Genomic DNA, 21,293 nt, shown 5'->3' on the forward strand with positions numbered 1-21,293 from the left:
TCACTTTGTACATCAGGCTGGCCTCAAACTCAGAGATTTGCCAGGTGCTGGGATGAAAGGAACGAGCCACCACAGCCCCAGCAAATGTAGCTTTGATTTTGTTTTCTTTTAAAGCTATAGTTAAATAAAGTCCAGGTCCAGGGTCAGCCATGGAGGAATGTGAGGGTTGTCTATCATGGAGTCCGGTCTAGGGAGGGTGTGGGTGACGCTGGGAAGCATCTCCTCCTGTGTTAGCCACAGTTCCCATTGCTGAGACACACATCTGAGAGGAGAGACTGAAGGGAAGGGATGAAAAGGCTCCTGAGGGAACCCGTCCACCACGCTGAGGAAAACGTGGCAGCTGGAGTGGGCAGGTCCTTGGTGGTGGGAGGAGCTTGCAAAAGGGGCTTCTCACTGCAGGCCCTCACCAGGGAGCATAGGTTTTGGGAGTTAAGTAAGGCTGTCTCTCCCAGAGACACACTTCCTCCAGCTAGGTCCCACATAAACACGTGGGCATGTTTGTTTGTTTATGTATATTACATTTATTGTGTGTGAGAGAGACAGAGACAGAGAGTCCTTTTCCTAAGGTCCCAATGACAACCCTGCTAGAGTACAGTCTACAAGGGACAATCTTTTCTTAAGGGTGCACAGTGAGCTCCGAAAGGCGGTTCTGATGAGGAGGCTGGGGGTGAGGTGGCAGGTGGCACTTAGTTGCCACGTGAGTCTGTGAGAGGCGGAGGACATGTAGGGTAGGGATCCGTTCTCATGTTTCACCATGTGTGTCCTGGGGACTGAACTCAGCTGGCCAGGCTTGGTGGCAAGCACCTTTACCCGGGGCATCTCTCAGCCCCTGGGGCATCTCTCAGCCCCTGGGGCATCTCTCAGCCCCTGGGGCATCTCTCAGCCCCTGGGTCTTTCTTATTGGAAGCTAATGAATGAATCCAATCCTCCCACTTGTGGCTCTTAACTTGACACCCCCCTTCTCTTTCGCTTCCCCCTCCGTGTTCTTTTTGACATAGAGTCTCATGTAGCCAAGCTGGACTTGAACTCACTATGTAGCCAAGGTTGATCTTGAACTTACGATCCTTGTGCCTCCACTCCCCGAGTTCTGAGATTACAGATGTGCCCCTACTGTGCCAGGTTTGATTCTGAATCTGTTGTTCTAGGATGTTTCCACTCCATCTAGGTTACCCAGGTCTTTGATGCATCGCTCGGCATCCATGATTCTTGTATGCTTTTGGTCATTTGAGCTTTTCTGTTTGTTTATTTTAGTCAATCAAGAGCTTTGTCAATTTGTCAATCTTTCACTTACTTTTTTACTTCCATTTTTATTTCATTTTCTGTTTCAGCTGTGTGTGTGTGTGTGTGTGTGTATACATGTACCCAGGTGTGTGTGTGTGTGTATCTATGTGCCCGTGTGTGTGTATATGTGTGTGTATGTATATGTGCCCAGGTGTGTGTATATGTGTGTGTGTGTGTGTGTGCGCGCGCGCGCGCACGCGTGCGCGCCCATGTGCCCAGGCTGCCTCCACCTCCCAAGTGCTGGGTTTGCTTTCCACATCCAGCTCTCATTTCTGTTTATTTAAGAGAGGCTCTCACTGTGTAGCCCTGGCTGTCCTGGAACTTGCTTTGTAGACCAGGCTGGCCTCAAACTCAGAGATCTGCCTACTTCTACCTCCTGAGTGCTTAGATTAAAGGCACACACCACCATTCCTGGATATTTGGTTTTTTTTTTTTAAATATTTTGTCATTTTATTTTGTAAGGCAGGGTCTCCGTATGAAATACATACAGGACTTGAACTCACTGTGTAGCCTAGGCTGGTCTCAAAGTTGCATTAATTCTCCTGCCTCAGCTTCTGAGCTCTGGTATTATAAATCTGAGCCACTATGCTTAGCTTTGCTTCGTGTTTAATTGCTCTTGTTTTTCTGGTTTGCTTTTATATTTTGTTATTTGATTATGTATATCTGTGGGTGAGCACATGAGTGCAGTGCCCTTCAAGGCCAGAAGAGGGCATCAGAGTTACAGGCAGTTGGGAGACTCCCATTTTGAGTGCTGGGAACCCAATTCTGGTCTCTGCAAGAGTAGTATACACTCTTAATCACTGAGCCATCTCTCCAGCTTCCTAATGTATTTTTACTTTAAGGACCATGTCGTACTTTGTAGCCCAGGCTAGCCTTAAACTCCTGCTTCCCTGAGAAAAAAAGTCCAGGTCTATTTCTCTGAGGCCTAATGCATCCCCAAGGGAGCGGCCGGGCTGTGCCACAGCTCTAGGCCACATACATTTTCCTGCCATATTATCCATTGTCTGAGCCATAAAGACCAAGCTGTTGTCATGACTTATTCAGCAGCCCTCCTCACTCATTATTCATGACGCCTTTCGGTGGTTTTTCATACTGGCTTACAACAGCTGAGCTCTGGGGCCCTGCTACCATAGGAAGGAGACAGCCGTGACATCTGGGACCACAGGACCCATCTGGGAGCATTATTTCTCAGAGCTAGTTAGTCAAAAGAACACATTTCTGGGCCTGGCCTGGCCAGGAACAAAATAGCCTTGGACTTGGGGGCTACTAGGTCAAAACTTAAGAGCAAGTAAGTATGTCTGCTGGTTTAAAAAAATCATCTTTCCTGGAATTGGTTCTGAGTAAGTATGTTGATCCTTGATGGCCCTCAGGGGGAAGGGAAAGCCAGATACATCAGGGCAGGAAGCAGGCAGGCAAAATGGAAAAACTGAATCACACCCATGAGTTTTTCTTTCTTCCTTCCTTTCTTTTAATTTATTTTAATTTTATGTGCATTGGTGTTTTGCTTGAATGAATGTCTGTATGAGGGTGTTGGATCCCCTGGAACTGGAGTTACAGACAGCTGCCATGGGGTACGGGGAAATGAATCCATGTCCTCTGGAAGAACAGTCAGTGCTCTTAACCTCTGAGCCATCTCTCCAGCTCGTTTCTTTTCTTTTTAAAAACTTCTCTTAGGTGTCTGTTCTCTCTCCCCCCCCCCTCTCTCTCTCTGTGTGTGTGTGTGTGTGTGTGTGTGTGTAGTTCTGAGGAGGCCAGAAGAGAGCGTCAGATCCCCCTGGAGCTGGATACAGGCGTTGTGAGTTGTCTAGGAACTCCAGAGCTCTGCTAGAGCAGCAAACATTCTTAACCAGTGGGCCTTCTTCCAGCCCTATCTGGAAACTCTGATCCTCTGCTAGAGCAGCAAACTAATCAGTGGGCCATCTCTCCAGCTCTCTTTTTAAACTTTTAATATACAATGTAAAGCTTTATTGTGTTGGAGGGTGTGGCAGTTTGAATGTAACTGGCCCCGATAATCTCATAGGGAATGGCACTATTAGGACGGGTGGCTTTGTTGGAGTGGGTGTGGCCTTTTTGGAGGAAGTGTGTCACTGTGGGGGCGGGCTTTGAGATGCCCTGTGCTCAGGATGCTGTCCAGGGTTCAGCTGGCTTCCTGTTGCCTGCAAGATACAGGGCTCTCAGCTCCAGCACCACGCCTGTCTGCACGCTGCCCCGTTCCCCACCATGATGACAACAGACGGAACCTCTGAAACTGTAACCAGGCCACCCCAATTACCATGGACATGGTATCGCTTCACAGCAATCGAAACCCTAACTGAGACAGAGGGGCACATGTATACCACTGCATGGGTGTAGAGGTCAGAGGACAACTTGGTGGAGTTGGTTCTTTACTCCACGTGGATCTCAGGGGTTAAACGCAGGTTATCAGGCTGTAATAGGCTCCTTTGCCTGATGAGCTGTCCCGGCAGCCTGCTTTGTTTATTATTATGTGTTATTAACTTTTTTTAGATTTATTTATTTTGTGCACCATGTATAAGTCTAGTTGCCAGAAAAGATAATGGATCCCCTGGAACTGGATTTACAGATGGTTGTGAGCTACCAGGTGGGTTTGGAGAATCCAACCCAGGTCATCTGGCTTCATGACAATGACCTTTACCCTCAGAGCCATCTCTCCAACTGTCCCTCCATGAGTTTCTTGCAGCGTCGTGTTCATGCAACAGGGAGCTTCATCGGGGCGTAGGCACAATGGGATCTCTGCATAGATTGTGTGCAGCTCGTAGAAAGTGTAGGCTGGTTCGGATGTAGCCTTGTCTCTAGAAAGCCAAACTCAGAGAAGCAGCATCTCTCCAGTTCCACTCCTTATTGGGAAGGAATCCCATGCTTCCTACATGTACACACCCACGCATGCACGCACACACCAGCCCCCAAACACAGCTGTCACCTCAAAGGGAAGTGAAAGACAGTTGTAGAGTCAAGTATGAGTGACCACGGAAGCAGGGAAGGGTTACACCAGATACTAAGGAACAATGTAGCAATAGTTCCCCAAAGTTCTTAGAGCTGAACAGCAGAAAACCACCAACCCAGGCTTTTCTCAGAGACAGTGGTGGAGCCTCAAGTGATGGCGCAAGCCTACAAGCCCAGAACTCCTGAGGTGGAGGCAGGAGACTCAGTGTGTCAAGGCCATCCTTAGCTATACAGCAAGTTTGAGGCCAGCCTGGGCTACATGAGACCTTGCCTCAAGGAACCCAAAACAAAACAAATGCACACCCACCTCCCACTGCCAAACACCAGTGAAAATAACAGGCAGGTGGGTTATAAAAGTGCAGGAAGCCTGTTGCAGGCCTCACATGCTATCTGTGGCTTATTTTTGTTTATTTCGAGACAGGATCTGACTATGTAGCCCTGGCTGGCCTGGAACTCAATATGTAGACCAGGGTGGTCTCGAACTCAGAGTTTCAACTCTGCTCAGTCACAGAAGAGCTTTACTGCAGGTTTGGTTAGTTCGCTTTTCTGACACCTTCAGTTGACAGTCTCATCTTCTCCCCTGTCAGCCTGCTGGGACACCAGGAAGGGCAGCCTGGTGGCAGAGCTGTCCACCATCGAGTTCAGCCACCGAGACCCAGTGTATGGCACCATCTGGTTGCAGTCAAAGACAGGCACCGAGTGTTTCTCAGCATCTACGGATGGGCAGGTACCACCTGGCTGGACCCTGGAGAGGAAGGGAGAGGAGGGGAGGGAGGGGAGGGGAGAGAGGAGAGAGAGGAGAGGGCCATGAGAAACATTCAGAGCATCGCCTTCTGTTTGCTTTTCTGTCGATTCTTTTATTGCACATTGCTGGGCTGAAATCCAGGGCCTTGAGCATAGGAGGCATTCTACCACCAAGCTGTACCTTCAGCCCTCTCTCCTGAGAGAGAGGGAGAGAGAGAGAGAGAGAGAGAGAGAGAGAGAGAGAGAGAGAGAGAGAGAGAGAGAGAGAGAGAGAGAGAGGGAGAGGGAGAGGGAGAATGGTCCATGGCGATCGTGTGGGTGCTGGGAATCAAGGTCAGGTCTCCCAGGTCTTCAGGTTTGGTACCAAGCACCTTTACCGGCTGAGCCATCTCACTGCCCTAACTTCTCCCCTTTTAACAGGGAATAGTGGATAATCCCAAAGATTCAAGGGCAGTTTCTGAAATGCCACCCCCCCAGCCCCTCCCTGGGATGTTAGTTGTCTGTGTCTGTTCTGAGAGATGCTCTCTGCATAGTCAAGGACCCCCCCATATCTCTCTGTTCTCCCTCCCCAATTTGCACACGTGACACCTGTCTGTGCCTGCTGTGTCCCCTGACCACTCAGCAGCCGCTTCAAATTTCATGAAGCATGATTACTGTGCCTGTTGACTGCTTGGTGTGGCTATGTTATGATTTGTTGAAGAAGATTTTACATTCTGTTAGCATCACACAAGAAATCAGTGAGAAGTGCATTTGTGCCCAGGCCTTGGCAAATCTATAGCGTGTGTTGCTGGCAGTGGGAATGCTACCCTGCTTTTGAGTTGTTGTTGTTGTTTGTTTCTGTTTTCAGACTGGATCTCATGTAGTCCAGGTTTGCCCCTAACTACTGAACTTACTGCCTCCGCCTCCTGGATGCTGGGGCTACAGGCGCATATCCCCATGCCTGGGTCCTGTCTTCACCTTGCTACTTATTGCTGTACAGGGCGAGTCTTGTGCCGGCGGCGGCATCTGAATTGTATACAGTTGGCCTTTGTGAGCAAGCCTTACAAATGTGTTTGTTCTCGTTGGCCCCACATCCTTTGAGGCCCCGGATTGTTTGGGGGGGGGGGCGGCGAAAGCCGGGCCCTCAATTTCTCCTTGGTCTTCCCATGCCAGGTCATGTGGTGGGACATCCGCAAGATCAGCGAGCCCACCGAGGTGGTCATCATGGACATCTCCAGAAAGGAACAGCTAGAGAACGCCCTGGGCGCAATCTCCTTGGAGTTCGAGTCTACTTTGGTGGGTGTTTCTTCACTTGCTTGGGGCTATGCTCAATCCCGGCTGATGTAGGAGATGCAAGGAGGAAGAAGCCTTTCCTTCCCGAGGCTTTACCGTAATTGTTCAGCAGGGGGCAGCAGAGCACCTCCACAAAGGCCACCGTGTTCACTGGCTTGAAGCCAGCCCTTGTGAGCTGGCCAGAACCAGTACCCGCGCTGCTTTGGCTTCATCTGAGGCCCCAGGCTGGTTACTTTCCCTTCCTCAGAGGAAGAAAAAGGTGTTGAGGAAGGAAGGAAGAGCAGAGGAGCCTGGTGGGAAGCCAGAGCACAGACACCATTGGGACAATTTTCAAGTGACATGGAAAACCCAAGACAAGGAAACCCCAGGAGCCGGGAATGCTGGTACATGTCTGTAACCCCAGCACTTCCAAGACGAGGCAGAAAAGGTCAGGGGCTCAAGGTCATACATAGCAAATGTGAGGTCCTGTTTGAAACAGAAACAAAAAACAACAACAACAAAACAAAACAAAACAAAAACAGAAAACGAGAGGACACCAAAGAGGGTTCAGTGGGTGAAAGCATCCAATGCACAAACCCCATGGCCTGAGTTCAATCCCTGGATCCCACTGTGGAAGGAAAATGACTCCTGGAAGTGGTCCTCTGACCGCTGTGAAGGGCTCCACCCAGTGTCACACACCCATCCCCACCGGTGGCTCAGGGATTTCCCCATCTCAAAGCTGAAGCTCTTTATTAAGCTGTGACATTTTATTTACCATCGGGACAGAGCAGAAAGAGCCTGGGTGGGCAGGAGCCACTGATAAATATGATGGTACTTCCTCATAGCTGTGTGGGTTCTGCTGACTCACCCTTGATGGTTTGTGCCTTAGTCCCAGCACGGCCACACAGGCGGGAGTTCAAGGCTAGCCTGGTCTACACAGTAAGTTGCAGGACAGGTAGGGCTACATAGTGAGACCCTATGCCCAAGAAGAGAGAGAGAGAGAGAGAGAGAGAGAGAGAGAGAGAGAGAGAGAGATCTACCAAGGCTCTTTGCCTAGGACTCGTTTTAACTGATTTTTCAAATGTTCAAAACGAAGCATATGATTTCCTCCCCAGTAACTAGCTCTTCTGCCAGAACAAATGTAAAACAAAACTGAAACCCTGTACCTGTGAGACAAACAGGTCCCCATCTCCATCCCTCTGAGACCCAAGCTATTCTCATCACTCTTTGTACCTCGATGACCTAGCCTACTCTAGGGACATCAAAGAGAAGCGTCGTGCAAGCAATTGTCTGTCTCCCTCCCTCCCTCTTTCCTTTCCTCCCTCTCTCCCTCCCTCCCTCCCTCCTTCCTTTCCTCCCTCTCTCTCTCCCTCCCTCCTTCCCTCCCTCCCTCTCTCCCTCCTTTCTTCCTTCCTTCTTTCCTTTCTCTTAAAGCAGGGTCTCATTTAGTCCAGGCTGGCCTCAAACTAGCTAAGTGTTAAGGGGTAACCTTGAACTTCTGACCCTGCCTCTGCCGGCTGAGCTGCACTCCTAACCCTTTTCTTCTTTTTAATTTTTAAAGTTCATTTCAGCTTTGTGTGTGCATGTACCTGTTTATGTGCATGACCTCGCGCACACGCACATGCACTGGCACGCCTGCAATGCACCTGTGGACTGGGCATCAAGCTCAGGTGGTCAGACTTGGCAGCAGGTGCTGTTGAGCCGTGTCTTCGGCCCCTGATTGTTGTTGGTTTTTTTTTTTTTTTTTTTTTTGTTACTGTTTTGTTTTGAGACACACCTGTGCCCCCAGATGGTCACAGATGGACTTTCCAGGCTTGGTGGGAGGAGGCACCCTGCACAGAGAGGCAGCTCCTGGAGGTCACTGACCAACAGGTGCCTTTCTGTGTGCTGGCTGGAACCTGTTCTGAGTTCAGTGACATCCAGACTAGGCAGTGCTTGAGCGATTGTCACCAAAAGAGACGCCAGAGATGACTTCTGCATGATCAGAGCCACACTGTGCTCACCCTGGCCATGGTTATTCTACATATAAACTAGTATCCAAACTCCTTATGACAGAATGCTTACTGGGGCTGGACAGCTGGCCCGGGTGAGCACCTGCTATCCTCTAACTCCAGTGCTGTGGCGAAACGGAGGGAGATAGGAGGCTGATTGGGGCTTACTGGCTGCCAGCCAATCTGAAAAACAAGAACTCCAAGTTCAGTGAGAGACCCTGCCTCAAAGGAATAAGGCAGATGGATAAAGGGAGACACCCAAAGCCTCCTTTGGACTCTACATACCAATTCATACAAGTGCATATTCACCACACACACACACACACACACACACACACACACACACTGCAGAGTGCATACAGTGATGCTGAGGAGGGACCTCCTAATGACCCTCTAGGGAACAGAAGAGCCAAGGAAGCTCTTATTAAGTCTGAAGGCCTCAGGAACCCTCCCAGAGATGCTGGGAAGTGGAACAGCGGAAGCCGGCCACGGGTCACGCGAGTCCAGCTTAGAGCTGATGTCTCACGACACCTCTGCCTTCTGTTGTCCCCTCCACAGCCAACCAAGTTCATGGTGGGCACAGAGCAGGGCATCGTTGTCTCCTGCAACCGCAAGGCTAAGACTTCAGCCGAGAAGATCGTCTGTACCTTCTCCGGCCACCACGGCCCCATCTACGCCCTGCAGAGAAACCCCTTCTACCCGAAGAACTTCCTGACTGTCGGTGACTGGGCGGCCCGCATCTGGTCTGAGGACAGTCGGGAGTCATCTATCATGTGGACTAGGTAAGCGGGGGTGGGGTGAGGAAGGGGGGGAGGGGGTGATAGAGAGGAACAGAAGGGACACAGGGACCCACTTCAGACACTTGGTGTGGTGGCTCATGCCTGTCACCCCAGCCCTCTGTCCCAGCATTCTGGAGGCCAAGGCAGGAGGATTCCAAGTTTGAAGCAGCCTGAGCTACATAGAACGACCTTGTCTAAAACAAGAATAACAACAACAAAAAGCCCCACAAACAAAACAATAAAAACCAGCCAACAAACAAAAAACAAACTCGATAATGCCTGTATATATACCACATCCCCAGTGAAATTCACATTTTATTTAAAATGTTTGTTGTTGTTGTTTTAAAGGGTGTTCCAATGACGACCTTGAATTCCTTGAGTTTCTGCCTCTACCTCCCATGTACTGGAGAGGTGTGTGCCACCATGTCTGCCTAACATTGCAGGGTTTTTGTTTTTTGTTTTTTGTTTTTTTTTTGGGGGGTTGTTTGGTTTGGTTTTTTGTTTATTTGTTTTGAGACAGGGTCTTACTGTGTAGACCTGATTGGCTTACAACTCTCTATATAGACTAGACTGGTCCCTGCCTTGACTTCCCTGGATGATGGAAGCAGAAGAGGAAATTAACCCTTTCCTCCCCAAGCTGCTTCTGCTCATGGTTCTGCTCATGGTGTTTTATCACAGCCAAAGAAACCCTAAGACACTGCCTCTACCTCCCAAGCGCTGAGATTAAAAGCCTGTGTTGCTGGGAGTTGGTGGCGCACGCCTTTAATTCCAGCTCTCAGGAAGCAGAAGCAGGTGGGTTTCCGTGAGTTTGAGGCCAGCCTGGTCTACAAAAAGAGGAGTTCCAGGACAGCCAGGGCTGCATGGAGAAACCCTGTCTGGAATAAATAAAGAAAAGAAAAGCCCGTGTCACCACACCCAGCCAAAGCCAGGGAAGGGTTTTTAGTATAAATATGTCCCATGCAGTGTTTGGGATACACTTCCACTAAAAGCTATGCACCGCTTTCAAAAGTCTTCAGCTAGGGGCTGGAGAGATGGCTCCAGGTTAAGGCACAGTCTGCTCTTCCAGAGGACCTGGGTTCAATTCCCAGCAACCACATGGTGGCTCACAACTGTCGGTGGATCTGACACTCACACAGACACACATGGAGGCAAAACACCAATGCACAGGAAGTAGAAATAAAACTAAATAAGATCTCCAGTCAGCTGGGCATGGTGTTGCAACCCCACCCCCACCCCCCACCCCATATCCAGGAGATAAAGGCAGGTGGATCTCTCCCAGTTCCAGGCCAGCCAGAGCTATACAGTGAGACCCTGTCTGCAAAAAAAAAAAAAAAAAAAAAAAAAAAAAAAAAAAAAAAAACCAGAGTTTCTTTTTGTTTGGATCTTTTATTTCTTCCACCGTGGATCAACTTTGTTCGCAGGCTTAGTAGCAAATGAAACCTGAAAATGTAGTCTAACCTCAGGCATACATCTTTGTGGGAGTGGGAGTGGGTTTAGAAGAAAGCTCAGGCAGTGAGAGACAGACAGACAGGGAGGGAGGGAGGGAGAGACAGAGAGGGAGGGAGGGAGGGAGGGAGGGATAGAGAGGGAGGGAGGGAGGGAGGGAGGGAGGGACAGAGAGGGAGGGAGGGAGGGAGGGAGAGACAGACAGAGAGGGAGGGAGGGAGAGACAGAGAGAGAGACAGAGAGAGACAGAGAGAGAGAGAGAGACAGAGAGAGAGAGAGAGAGGAGAGAATTTTAAAATATCACACAATGGATGAAGGCACTGATATCAAGCCAGACAGCCTGTGTTTGATCCTCAGAACCCTCACACTGTGACACAAACACGCCGGCACACATAGACTTTGTTTTTAAAATTATTGACAAATTTATTTCCTGTTCACCAAACAAGCTTTTGAAAATCCAAACGAGGGCCAGAAGGAAATAGAGCCAACCCCCATCTCAGAACTGTGACCTCCCTAGGCATGTCTTTCCTGGGTCCCCACAGTGGATCCCAGTTCCAGTAAGTCTGACACTGTGAGAACCACCAATGCCCAGCAGCGGATGGGGGCGAGCCACACCCCCAGATCCCTGTGAAGTTCACCCTGAGAAGCATGAGAGAATGAGGCTGGCATCCTAGAGGTCAGACCCAAGGAAGAACTTCCTACCCACAAGGACTCAGAGACCCTGGGGGACCCTCCGTGAGAGAGGCCATGGACGGGCGAGCCTCAGCGCTCCTCTGACTCGGGCTCTGACTCACGGCACGGCTCCTTCAGGTACCACATGGCTTACCTCTCTGATGGAGCCTGGAGCCCCGTGAGACCAGCAGTTTTCTTCACCACCAAGATGGATGGGACCCTGGACATCTGGGACTTGGTGTTCAAGCAGTGTGACCCTGCCCTCAGCCTGAAGGTCACACGTCTCCCCTTCCTCTGGGGCCCTTTCTGGATGGGTTGGGGGTTGGGTGCATGTATGTGCGTCTTGGTGCTGCTGCTCTGGGTAGGTGCACTTGCACGGGGTCTCTCTGGGCAATGACTTCTGCCCAGCTGCACTCTGGCCTCGGGAACATGGGTTCCTACAGAAGTGAGGGACCAGGAGACGATGTAGAAGAATTGTCCCAGGGAATTTAAACAGAAGGGAAGGGCTGGAGGTGCCAGACAATGGCAAGGTAGGTACTTCACCAAGTCTGAGTTTGTGCTAGGACCACAAGGACACTTGCTTAGTGTACACACGGCCCTGGGTTCTGTCTCTGTCTCTAGCATGGCAGAAACCAGGTGTAGTGGTACAGCCAGAGGATAAGAAGTTCAAAGCCATTCTTGTCTACATAGTGAGTTCAAGACCAACCTGGACTACATGAGACCCAGACTCAAACAACAGTAGAACAGTAGATAATTTAAGAGAAGCAAACATTTTCTCCCTTCCCCAATAGTGACCCCTATATGCACTGACTCAGGCCCCCTATACACAGATTCTCTGCAGCTCCCCATCACCCTGTATTAGCAAACTGTAGCTGAGACCACTGCCTGGCGCCAAGGGAAGGCCAGGGAGCTCAGTGATCCATAGCATGAATGGCGCTAGACCAACAACGAGGGTCTCGGCAGCCAATGAACTTCATCCACCATGGAAGGCTGGGTTACTGGGGGTGTTTGAACAGGACCACATAACAGGATATTTGTGACTTCGGTTTTCTTTCCTGCTCAACCTGTTTCTGCTGGCCCCTTGAACAGGTGTGTGATGAAGCCCTGTTCTGCCTGCGGGTTCAGGACACCGGCTGTCTCATCGCCTGTGGCTCCCAGCTTGGAACGACCACGCTGCTGGAGGTCTCCAGTGGTCTCTCCACCCTGCAGAGGAATGAGAAGAACATAGCGTCTTCTGTGAGTGCCAGGGCAAGGCCCACTCGGTACAGGTTCTGACCCGGCCAAGTAAGGAGAAATGGTTTGTCGCTGATAGCCAGGGCAGCGCGGTGTTAGCAAACTGTTGATCTGCCCTTGCTCCGTTGCTAGCATTCAGTAGTCCTGGCCGGGTCACTCAGCATGCCCAGACTTTAGTTTCTCAGCCGTAAATCAAAGTGGTTTTGATGAGTAAAACAATGGGACTTTTTGGCTGCTTAGCGTTTGTCCACAAAGACCACAATGAAAGTGACCTGCCTGATGACAGAGCCACTGAGAGCCAACACTGCCCCCTCTCCACCCTGGGGCTCATTCACCAGTAGCATGGGGGACGCCAGGACTGACGTTCTTAGTGTTGAAGTCAGGATAGTCTCCTGCCTGTGCCTGAGGCTGAGTACTCACCCCTGAGCTGAAGACCAAAATCACCATCTTGCCTATCCTGAAGGACACTCTTCACTGTAGCCTGTGTATCTGGAGCTCTGTGGAACTGAGAAACTCGGTGTAACTGCTTGAGGACGACCTTGAGTTTCCAATTCACCCGCCTCTGCCTCCAGAGTCTCGAGGCCACTGGTGTGCCGTCATCCCGTTTACGCAGCTGGATTTCTGCTAGGCAGGCACTCTAACAGCACTGTGAGCAAGTGTGTGTTTGTTTCCAGGCAAGGTCTTACTTTGTAGCCTTGGCTTGGCCTATGTCTACCAGGCTGGCCTTGAACTCGCAGAGATCCACCTGTCTCAGCCTCCTGAGTGCTGGGTTTAAAAGCATGTGCCACCATATCTGGCTTAGTTGTTTGTTTTTTTTCCAATGCATGAATACAAATAAATGAAAGCAAGTGTTCAAGGTTTACATACTCAGAGATGCACTTTCACAGCTATGAGTTTACTTGATGTGTAAGTACATGCTGGCATCTTTTATTTCATGGAAATAGTTCAATACATAGTACATCTCTCAGCTCTAGCGTTGATTTTTTTTTTCAGATAGGGTTTTGCCAAGTATCCCATGTCATCAAGCTTTCTTTTGAGACCACCAGCTCCCCAAATAATGACATGGGGGTTTATGATTAATTGTGAAAAATTGGCTTTAGCTAGGGCTTATTCCCAACCAGCTCTTATTACTTAAACGAACCTATTTCTATTAATCTGTGTTCTGCCATGTGGCTCTTTACCTCTCCTCAGTATCATATGTCCAACTTCCTCAGGGTCTTTCTAACAAATCTACCTCTGTCTCTTCATCCCAGAGTGCCTGTCTCTGCCTGGAAATCCTGCCTATCCTTTCCTGCCTAGCTATTAGCCATTCAGCTCTTTATTAAACCAGTCAGGAGCTTTAGGCAGGCAAGGTAAAACAGTGACACATCTTTACACAGTGTGATAAAAAAATATGCTGCAACAAGCCCAGGCTGGCTTATACTTGTAGTAATCCTCCTGCTTCATCCCCCTAAGTACTGAGATTGTAAGTGTATATCACCATTACTTGACCGACCCTCCTTTGATGATATGACCCCCCCCCCAGCAGACCTCACCCGGAACAAATTTCCATAGAAGCCGGGACTATTGTGGGGGTTTCCAGCTGCCTCCCCACCTCCCTTGCCTGTCCCTGTCTGTCTCAGATATTTGAACGTGAGACCCGGCGGGAAAAGATCCTGGAGGCCAGACACCGTGAGATGCGGCTGAAGGAAAAAGGCAAGGCAGAGGGCAAAGATGACGACCAGAGGGATGAGGAGGCAGCCCTGGACCTTGAAGAGCTAGTCACCAAAGCTGAGGAGGAGTTCTTCGAGGTCATCTTCTCAGAACTGAAGAAGAAGGAGGCAGAGGCCCTGAAGAAGAAACCCAAGCCCGTAAGGACCTCCGCAGGGGCGTGGGTGGGCTGGGGTTTGGGAGAGAGTCATGAGACCACGTTCTGCCCAACTGCTGACCTCCTGGGTGACCCCGAGCCAGTAGCTTTCCTGGATGGACCTTGACTGTCCACTGGTAAGAGGGCTGACTCACTTCTATCTCTTGAGGAAATTTGTCTCCCAAGAGACACCAGGTTCCTTGAGGGCTGGAGTTCCTCGCCATGGTGGGCTCATCTTCAACATTCATGGTGCCCCTGAATCAGGGCCCTGGGAATCCCTGAGTTAGCGTGAGGGCTCTGAGGCCTGTAGGAGGAAGGGCTGTGGTATTTGCCCTCTGTGCACCGCTCTGGCTTAGCCCACTCAGGTGACAGGGTTGTGGCCCCAGCCCGCAAGCATTTTCTGACTTTGTCACCTGGCCTCACACATTCCTTCCCAGTGCCTCAGTGGCCGTCTGGAAAATGAAGACAGCACTGTAAAGACAGTGCCTTGTCACCGTCTGGGGACAGAGGGGAAAAGAATCTTCTCCATGCGCCTCACTCTCTTCGGGGTCCAGATAGATAGGAAGGAGACGAGGGCCAGTGTCAGGAAAGCGATGAAGCCAGGCTACACCAGTGCCTTGCTCTCCTAAGCTGTGTCAGGGGGTCCAAGGCCGAAATGAAAGTGTGGGGCCCTTGTTTAAAAAGTATTTAGGGGAGGGTCTGGGGAGATGGCTCACCAGTTAAGAGCACCGACTGCTCTTCCAGAGGACCCCGGACAACTGTCTAACTCAACTCAAGTTCCAGGGGCGTCCAATGCCTTCCTCAGGCCGGCCTCTGTGGCCATCAGACATACATGTGGTACTCTGACATACATGCAAGCAATACACACATACACAACAAACAAATAAGTATTTGGTGGAGCTAGCAAGATGGCTTAATGGGTAAAGGGACTTACTACAGGCCGGATGATCTGAGTGTGATTCTTAGGAACCCACATGGTGGAAGGAGAGAACCAACCCCCACAAGTTGTCCTCTGACCTCCACCAGGGTGCTGTGGAACTTAGATCATGTGCATGGTCACATATGTGCCTACACACACACACACACACACACAGACACTAAATGAATAAATACACAAATTATTTAGAGGGGCCTGGGATGTAGCTCAATCAATAGACTGTTTACCTGGCATTCATAAAGCTCCAGGTTCCGTGTTCAGTATCAAACCATAAACCAGGTGGGGTCATGAACACCTGTAATGCTAACATACAGAGATCCAGGCAGGAGGGTAATGTCACACGAGGAGGGTGTCAGATCCCCTGGAGATGGAGTTAGAGGTAGTTATGAGCCATCTGATATGGGTTCTAGGAACCAAATTCAGATTATCTGCAAGAGCAGCCAGTCTTAACCCCTGAGCCATCTCTCTAGTACCTAAGTCTGCCTGGTGACACTTGCTGTCTCCCTCCCACTGCTTGAGGACAGCGAGTGATTTTGTGATGCTATATATATATATTTGGACAGCCCTTGGATGAGAGCCATGCATGTGAGTGGGGAGAGGAGTCCACATTTATAGCACAGGCTGGACTAGAGTCCTGTCTCCCTGGCCTGAAGCCCCAGGCTCTTCCCATCTATCATTCCTGGTCCATCCCATCCTTCAGAAGGCAAAGCTTTCAGTGCCAGGAGGCCAGGAGGCGTGTGCTTGGTGTCCTACCTCCTGGAATGCTTTCCTTGCAAGGTTTAAACATTCTAGATGGAGTTCCCCTGGAGAAAGTGTTGAGGCTCACAGACTCAGCCCACCCCATACCTCTTCCTCTCTTAGTCCCTGTAGTTAGTCTGAAATTGGGGCTCAGAGAGCATCACTCAGAAGCTAGGAAGACTAATAATCCATACCTGGAACCCAAGCACTGAGAGGAACCCCAAACCAGAAAACCCAGAGGCCAGCCTCTGTTATACTGCAAGAGTTGCTCCCCGAAGAATGAAAGCGGGCGGGGGGGGGGGACGTTGCCCCATGATGGAGGCCGTCTTCCTTCACCCTTATTTCTAAGCCCACTCCTCGGCGCGTCATGCCTGCGTCCCAGGTGAGGGTGTCAAGGTGGCCCGTGTGGGGCAGGCTCAAGATCTTGCCTGCCTCCTCCATCCCATGGCTCTGCCCCCGATGGACCAACTTGGAGTGGGCACTAAGGGCACCTAGGGACCACCTAGGGACTTCCTCTCTGGGCTCCTGGCAGTGCCTTGATGTGTGGCCTTCGGGGTTCCACCTGTATGAAATGGGCGAGGGCCTGCCCCTCACCAGCATTTCTGTTTTTGCTTCAAAAGAGAAAGCCAAGTTTAGAGAAAGAAGACGAAAACGAACTGTTGGACGAAACTGTCATAGAGGAAGATGCAGGCGAAGAAGAGGGTGAAGAGAGAGCTGTGCCCACCTAGGGCAGCATCTGCCCACAGCGCTGTCCCTCCGTGTCCCTTGCTGCCCACAGCGCTGTCCCTCCGTGTCCCTTGCTGCCCTTCCTCTTGATGCCACTTCTCGCACGTGGAAGCTGAGTTTCTTTCTCGGGTAGTGTTTGGTGGAGACGGATCAGGAACAAGTCACTGCCCCATCCTGGGGCCGAGCCCTGAGTGCACCCCTTTCTAGGGTGGGAATGGATAGGGCTCGTCTCTGCGCCACCTCCCCCAGCTTCAGCCACTGCGAGGCTCACTCGGGCTCAGGGCACACAGGGCCTTCAGTTAAACTCCAGATAGATCCCCATTCTGCTTATCCCAGGTTCTCCGATCAGTAGTTACCAATGCCTTTCTCTAGAAGCTTCCAGAGCTCAGCTGATCTTGCTCCATGGTACAAGGGCCTCAGGAGGGACTACAAAGGGGCAAGTGTCTCTCTCCTCCACCCCCTCACCTACTTTGTAATAGGAACATAAGTTTAGTTCCCATCTCCAGTGCCTCTCTAAGCAACCCCAGGGGTATCTTGCACGCAGCCGCATGAGGGTGGTCTACGAGAGAGGAGGTAGGGTGAGCCTGGCTCTCCTTGTACATGTATGCTTTTTATTGCTGTGCTTCTTATAAAAATTAAGTCAGTGATAACAGCAGTGTTTGTCATGAATCCCACACTCTGGGCCCCTCACTGATCTCCTACAATTCTTCCAAAGTTCCTGGAAGGTTCGTGTTGCTCAGTCCTTATTTTACCAAAGAGGAAACTGAGGCTCTGATCACAGCAGCTGGGGAGTGGAACAGGGACAAGAGCAATTGACTGGGGGCAAGTACCATGCAGAGCAGGAGGCCCCTGGGGGGGTGGGCACTGGGATGGGTCCAAAAGCCATGACTCCATACAGTAGTGGGTGGGTAGAAGACACCTCAGAGCCAGCTCTGTACACCCATACAAGCTCCAGAGGGTCTGTGGCCATCAGCAGAGATTCAAAGTGCCTGCATCAAAAATGCCGTTGGCTGGGCATGGTGGCACATGCCTTTAATTCCAGAATCTGGAAGGCAGAGGCAGGCAGATCTCTGTGAGTTCAAGGCCAGCCTGATCTACACAATGAGCTCCAGAACCAGGGCTACACAGCAGAACCCTGTCTCAAAAAAGGTAGGGAGGGGCAGGGAGCTAACTAGCTCAGCCTGTACAATTCATGCTGTGCAGGCATGAGGACCTGGGCTCATCCCAGCACTGAGGAGGTGGAGGCAGGCAGATCCCTGGGGCTCCCTGCCTAACCAGCCTAGACCAATCAGTGAGCTCTAGGTTCAGAGAGACCCTGTTTCAAAATAAGATGGATATTGACCTCATCATCAAAGTTGACCTCTGACTTCCACCTACTAGAGTTTGGATATTTTGTGGAGGGAAGTCGCAGACCATTCCTTTTGCCCAAAACAGTGAGGGGACATCAAGTTGTTGCATTTGGCTTGAATTTGATGTCAGTAGTCATCATTCGTGTTTATTTAGGGTTAAATCTTCACAGGAATCCAAGGAGGGCCTCTGCATCTTCCACTCACACATCACCAGTGTGGCAAGTGACAGAGAGCGGGGGAGCTGCTGGGTCTCATAAAAGCAAACAGAAGCTTAGCTCAGGCTCGTTCATGGTCCTTACGTGTGTATCACACTCAGCACTCTGAACTCCTCCCTCCAGCCTCAAGAGTGGGCTCACTGGGCCCTATTCCCTGCTGCTGCTGTGTTCAGACAGCAGGCACAGGATGCTGGAGGAAGCAAAATACTCCTCACTGCAAGAGGACAGGAGACACAGAGACCATCCATGCTATCTCTAGGGACTCTCTTCTCAAAGATGTGTTTCTCTGTGGGGTAGATTTTGCCCCCTGGGACATTTTGAGTTAATACACCTGGTAGATGAGTTATTCCTGACACTTCATGCAGAATGGCATGGGCACTACACTGCTCAGAATTCTAGGGTTCCCAGTATTCTAGACCCCTACCACAAAGAATAGTTTTGTCCAAAATGTTATGACTCGGGTAATGTCCGGCTCAGTTCTGGATTCAGTCCCCAGCACTGCAGAAACTAGGGTGTGGGAGGCACTCTAGCAATCCCCAAACACAGAAAGAAGAGGCAGAAGAATCAGGCATTCACAGTCATCCTTAGCTACATATCAAGTTCAAGGGCCACCCTGGGCTACAAGAGACTCGCTCACAAGCAAACTAAATGAGATGAAGGCAGGGTGCAGAAACCTGATTTGGAGAGCCAGATCAACCAAACGCAGTGCTCTGGGGGGGGGGGTGAAATGCACTGTTGACTTGGGCACTGATGGGCCCCCGTGAGGGGCTGACACTATGTGTTCAAGGTGGAAGAGCGTTCTTTTGCTATTCTGGAATGTTGGCCTTTGTTTTGTGCTTGCAAAGACAGCCACCTGCTAGGACCTGAAAATCCTTTCCTGTGGGTACAGAGGGCGCCACTGTGATAGGATGGCATTCCAGAATGGACTGTGGGAAGAAAAAAGCCTGCAGACAGGGCTGGACAAAGGGGCTGGGAGAGCTCTGTACACACGGTGTCCCTGATGCCAGCCTTACTGCAATGACTTCTTTGTCTCATGTGCCTGACAGCTCTTGTCCATTTCCCTCTGTGGTGGCGGGTCTTTGAAGGGTGAAAGGGGCCAAGGAAAAACACCCTGACCCTGATCTGGGAACATGGATTGAAATCCCACCAATCGCTGAGTCCCCTGAGCACTAAATCCCACCAATCCTTGAGCAGAAAAGCTCACCAATCCCAAACCACCCTGGAAATCTCTGTCGCCCCGCCCCTGCCCCACGGAACCCTATATAAGCTCTGTACCCTGCTCAGTTTGCCACTGCCACGCTCCTGGATTCTTCCCTCACAATAACTCTCTTAAATGAGGTTTGGGTGATTTCTTTTGCAGGAGTGGAGCGGAACAGAGAGGAGAAGTAACAACTCTCAACCCTGAGCAGAGCAGAACTATAACACTTCCGCTGGGAGAAACCTTACCCTAGTTCAGCAGAGCTGTTACATCTGGGGGGACCTAAGGGTTGTAACACTTTCGCTTGAAACTTTCCCTTAAGCAGAGCTTAACATTTCACTAGACAGAAATGTAACATTTCACTGAGCAAAACTGTAACAACTTGGCTGGGGAGACCCTCCCCTGCCCCGGGCAGAATTGTTACATTGGGGAATCCTTTCCCGGGAGCAGGGCTGTAAACTACCATGCTTACAGTGACTCTGTGGTACTGCTTGGTTCCCTACTGCAAGGATACCTTTCCATCTGCTTAACAGTCTTCACTGTCAACTTGACTGAATTTAGAATCACCTAAGAGCCACACCTCTGGGTGTATCTATGAGGGTGTTTTCAAAGAGGCTTAACTGAGTGAAGATCGACCTTGAATGTGGATGGTACTCAGGTCTCAGAGTGAAATCAAAGGGAAACATGAGAATGAGAAAGTCATGCAGAGCCTGCATCCATTTCTCTTTTCTGCCTCGGGTCCATCCATTTGTAAGCAAGCAGCCTCACATACCCGCGGATGCACCCACAAGCCATCCGTGTTGCCATCCGTTGTCTTCCTTAATGGGCTGTACCCCACCACTATCATCTTTTCCAAAAAGATTCATTAGTTTTATCTTACAGCATGAGTGTTGCCTAGGTATACATGTACCACGGGCATGCCTGGTGCCCACAAAGGCCAAAAGAGGATCTGCAAATGTCAATGCCGAGCTAGATAGGACATGGAGAGTCAAGTCATAGTAAGCTGCATGAAAGGTGACCAGGCTCCTGTGTGCACACTGTTATGTGTACCCATCCTATCTATGCCTGTGATAGTGACCATAGCCCTGTGGCTACCATTTCTTCCATGAGACCACTGGGTGCTGGGGTCCCAGAGCAGGATGCCGAGGAGAAAGTGAACTAAGTACCAGTTCTTTCTCCTTCTCCTAATTCTTCTTCTTCTTTCTTTTCTTCTTCCTCCCCTACCCTTCTCTCTCCACTCCTCCCCTGTCCTCTTCCTCCCTCCACTCCTCCTCTTCTTCCTTACTGTTGATATAATTTCTACCTCATGCTCCTGTCCCCCTTCCTTCCTTCCTTCCTTCCTTCCTTCCTTTCTTTCTTGATTTTTCAAGACAGGGTTTCTCTGTGTTGCCCTAGCCAGCCAGTGATCTATAGATCACTCTATAGATCAGACTGGACTCAAACTCAGAGATCCCCCTGCCTTTGCCTCCTGCGTTCTGGGTGGGATTAAAGGCGAGCACCACCACCACCTGGCCCTGCCAAGTTGAACTGTATTTCCAACTTCCTTCAGTTTCTCTTATCGGGAATTTTGTCATAATAACTGAAGAACAACTAATACAACCTCAAAGTCACCAAGGAGAATGTTTGAAAGTAGGCATAACTCTAAGTTGAGTCTCCATGTCAAATGGTCTCGGGCCTCTAGCTTTGAAGTGATTTGTTTTGAGACGGGGTCTCTCTATGTAAGCTAGGCTGGCCTCAAATTCACTACTATCCTCCTGCTCCGACTTCCTGGGTGCTGGGATTACATGTATGCACAGCTATACCTGACTCCAAATCTGCTCATTTTTTACTCATCAGTCATGATGGGCCATCTTGGGTGGGATTTATATGTGTGGAGGACTAACAAAGAAAAAGAAAACAAGCCAAAGTTCAGTAGACCAGAGACCT

The 21,293-nt window shown here is 50.3% G+C and overlaps 1 protein-coding gene across 2 annotated transcripts in view; it reads left to right on the forward strand.

Moving 5' to 3' along the window:
• Nucleotides 1-16,706, forward strand: part of Dnai2 (dynein axonemal intermediate chain 2) — a 31,813-nt gene extending 15,107 nt beyond the window's left edge. The window contains exons 7-13 of one of the 2 annotated variants that reach the window (XM_051179929.1): nt 4,830-4,969; nt 6,139-6,261; nt 8,787-9,010; nt 11,264-11,399; nt 12,215-12,361; nt 13,981-14,208; nt 16,500-16,706. In XM_051179929.1, the coding sequence (XP_051035886.1) occupies nt 4,830-4,969; nt 6,139-6,261; nt 8,787-9,010; nt 11,264-11,399; nt 12,215-12,361; nt 13,981-14,208; nt 16,500-16,607 (1,106 nt within the window). In that variant the 3' untranslated portion in view covers nt 16,608-16,706. The remainder of the gene's footprint in view (nt 1-4,829; nt 4,970-6,138; nt 6,262-8,786; nt 9,011-11,263; nt 11,400-12,214; nt 12,362-13,980; nt 14,209-16,499) is intronic. The other variant, XM_051179937.1, reaches the window with a different exon arrangement.
• Nucleotides 16,707-21,293: the final 4,587 nt, after the last annotated feature.

This window comes from Phodopus roborovskii, unplaced genomic scaffold (assembly GCF_943737965.1).
Source record: "Phodopus roborovskii unplaced genomic scaffold, PHOROB, whole genome shotgun sequence".
NCBI classification, from domain to species: Eukaryota; Metazoa; Chordata; class Mammalia; order Rodentia; family Cricetidae; genus Phodopus; species Phodopus roborovskii.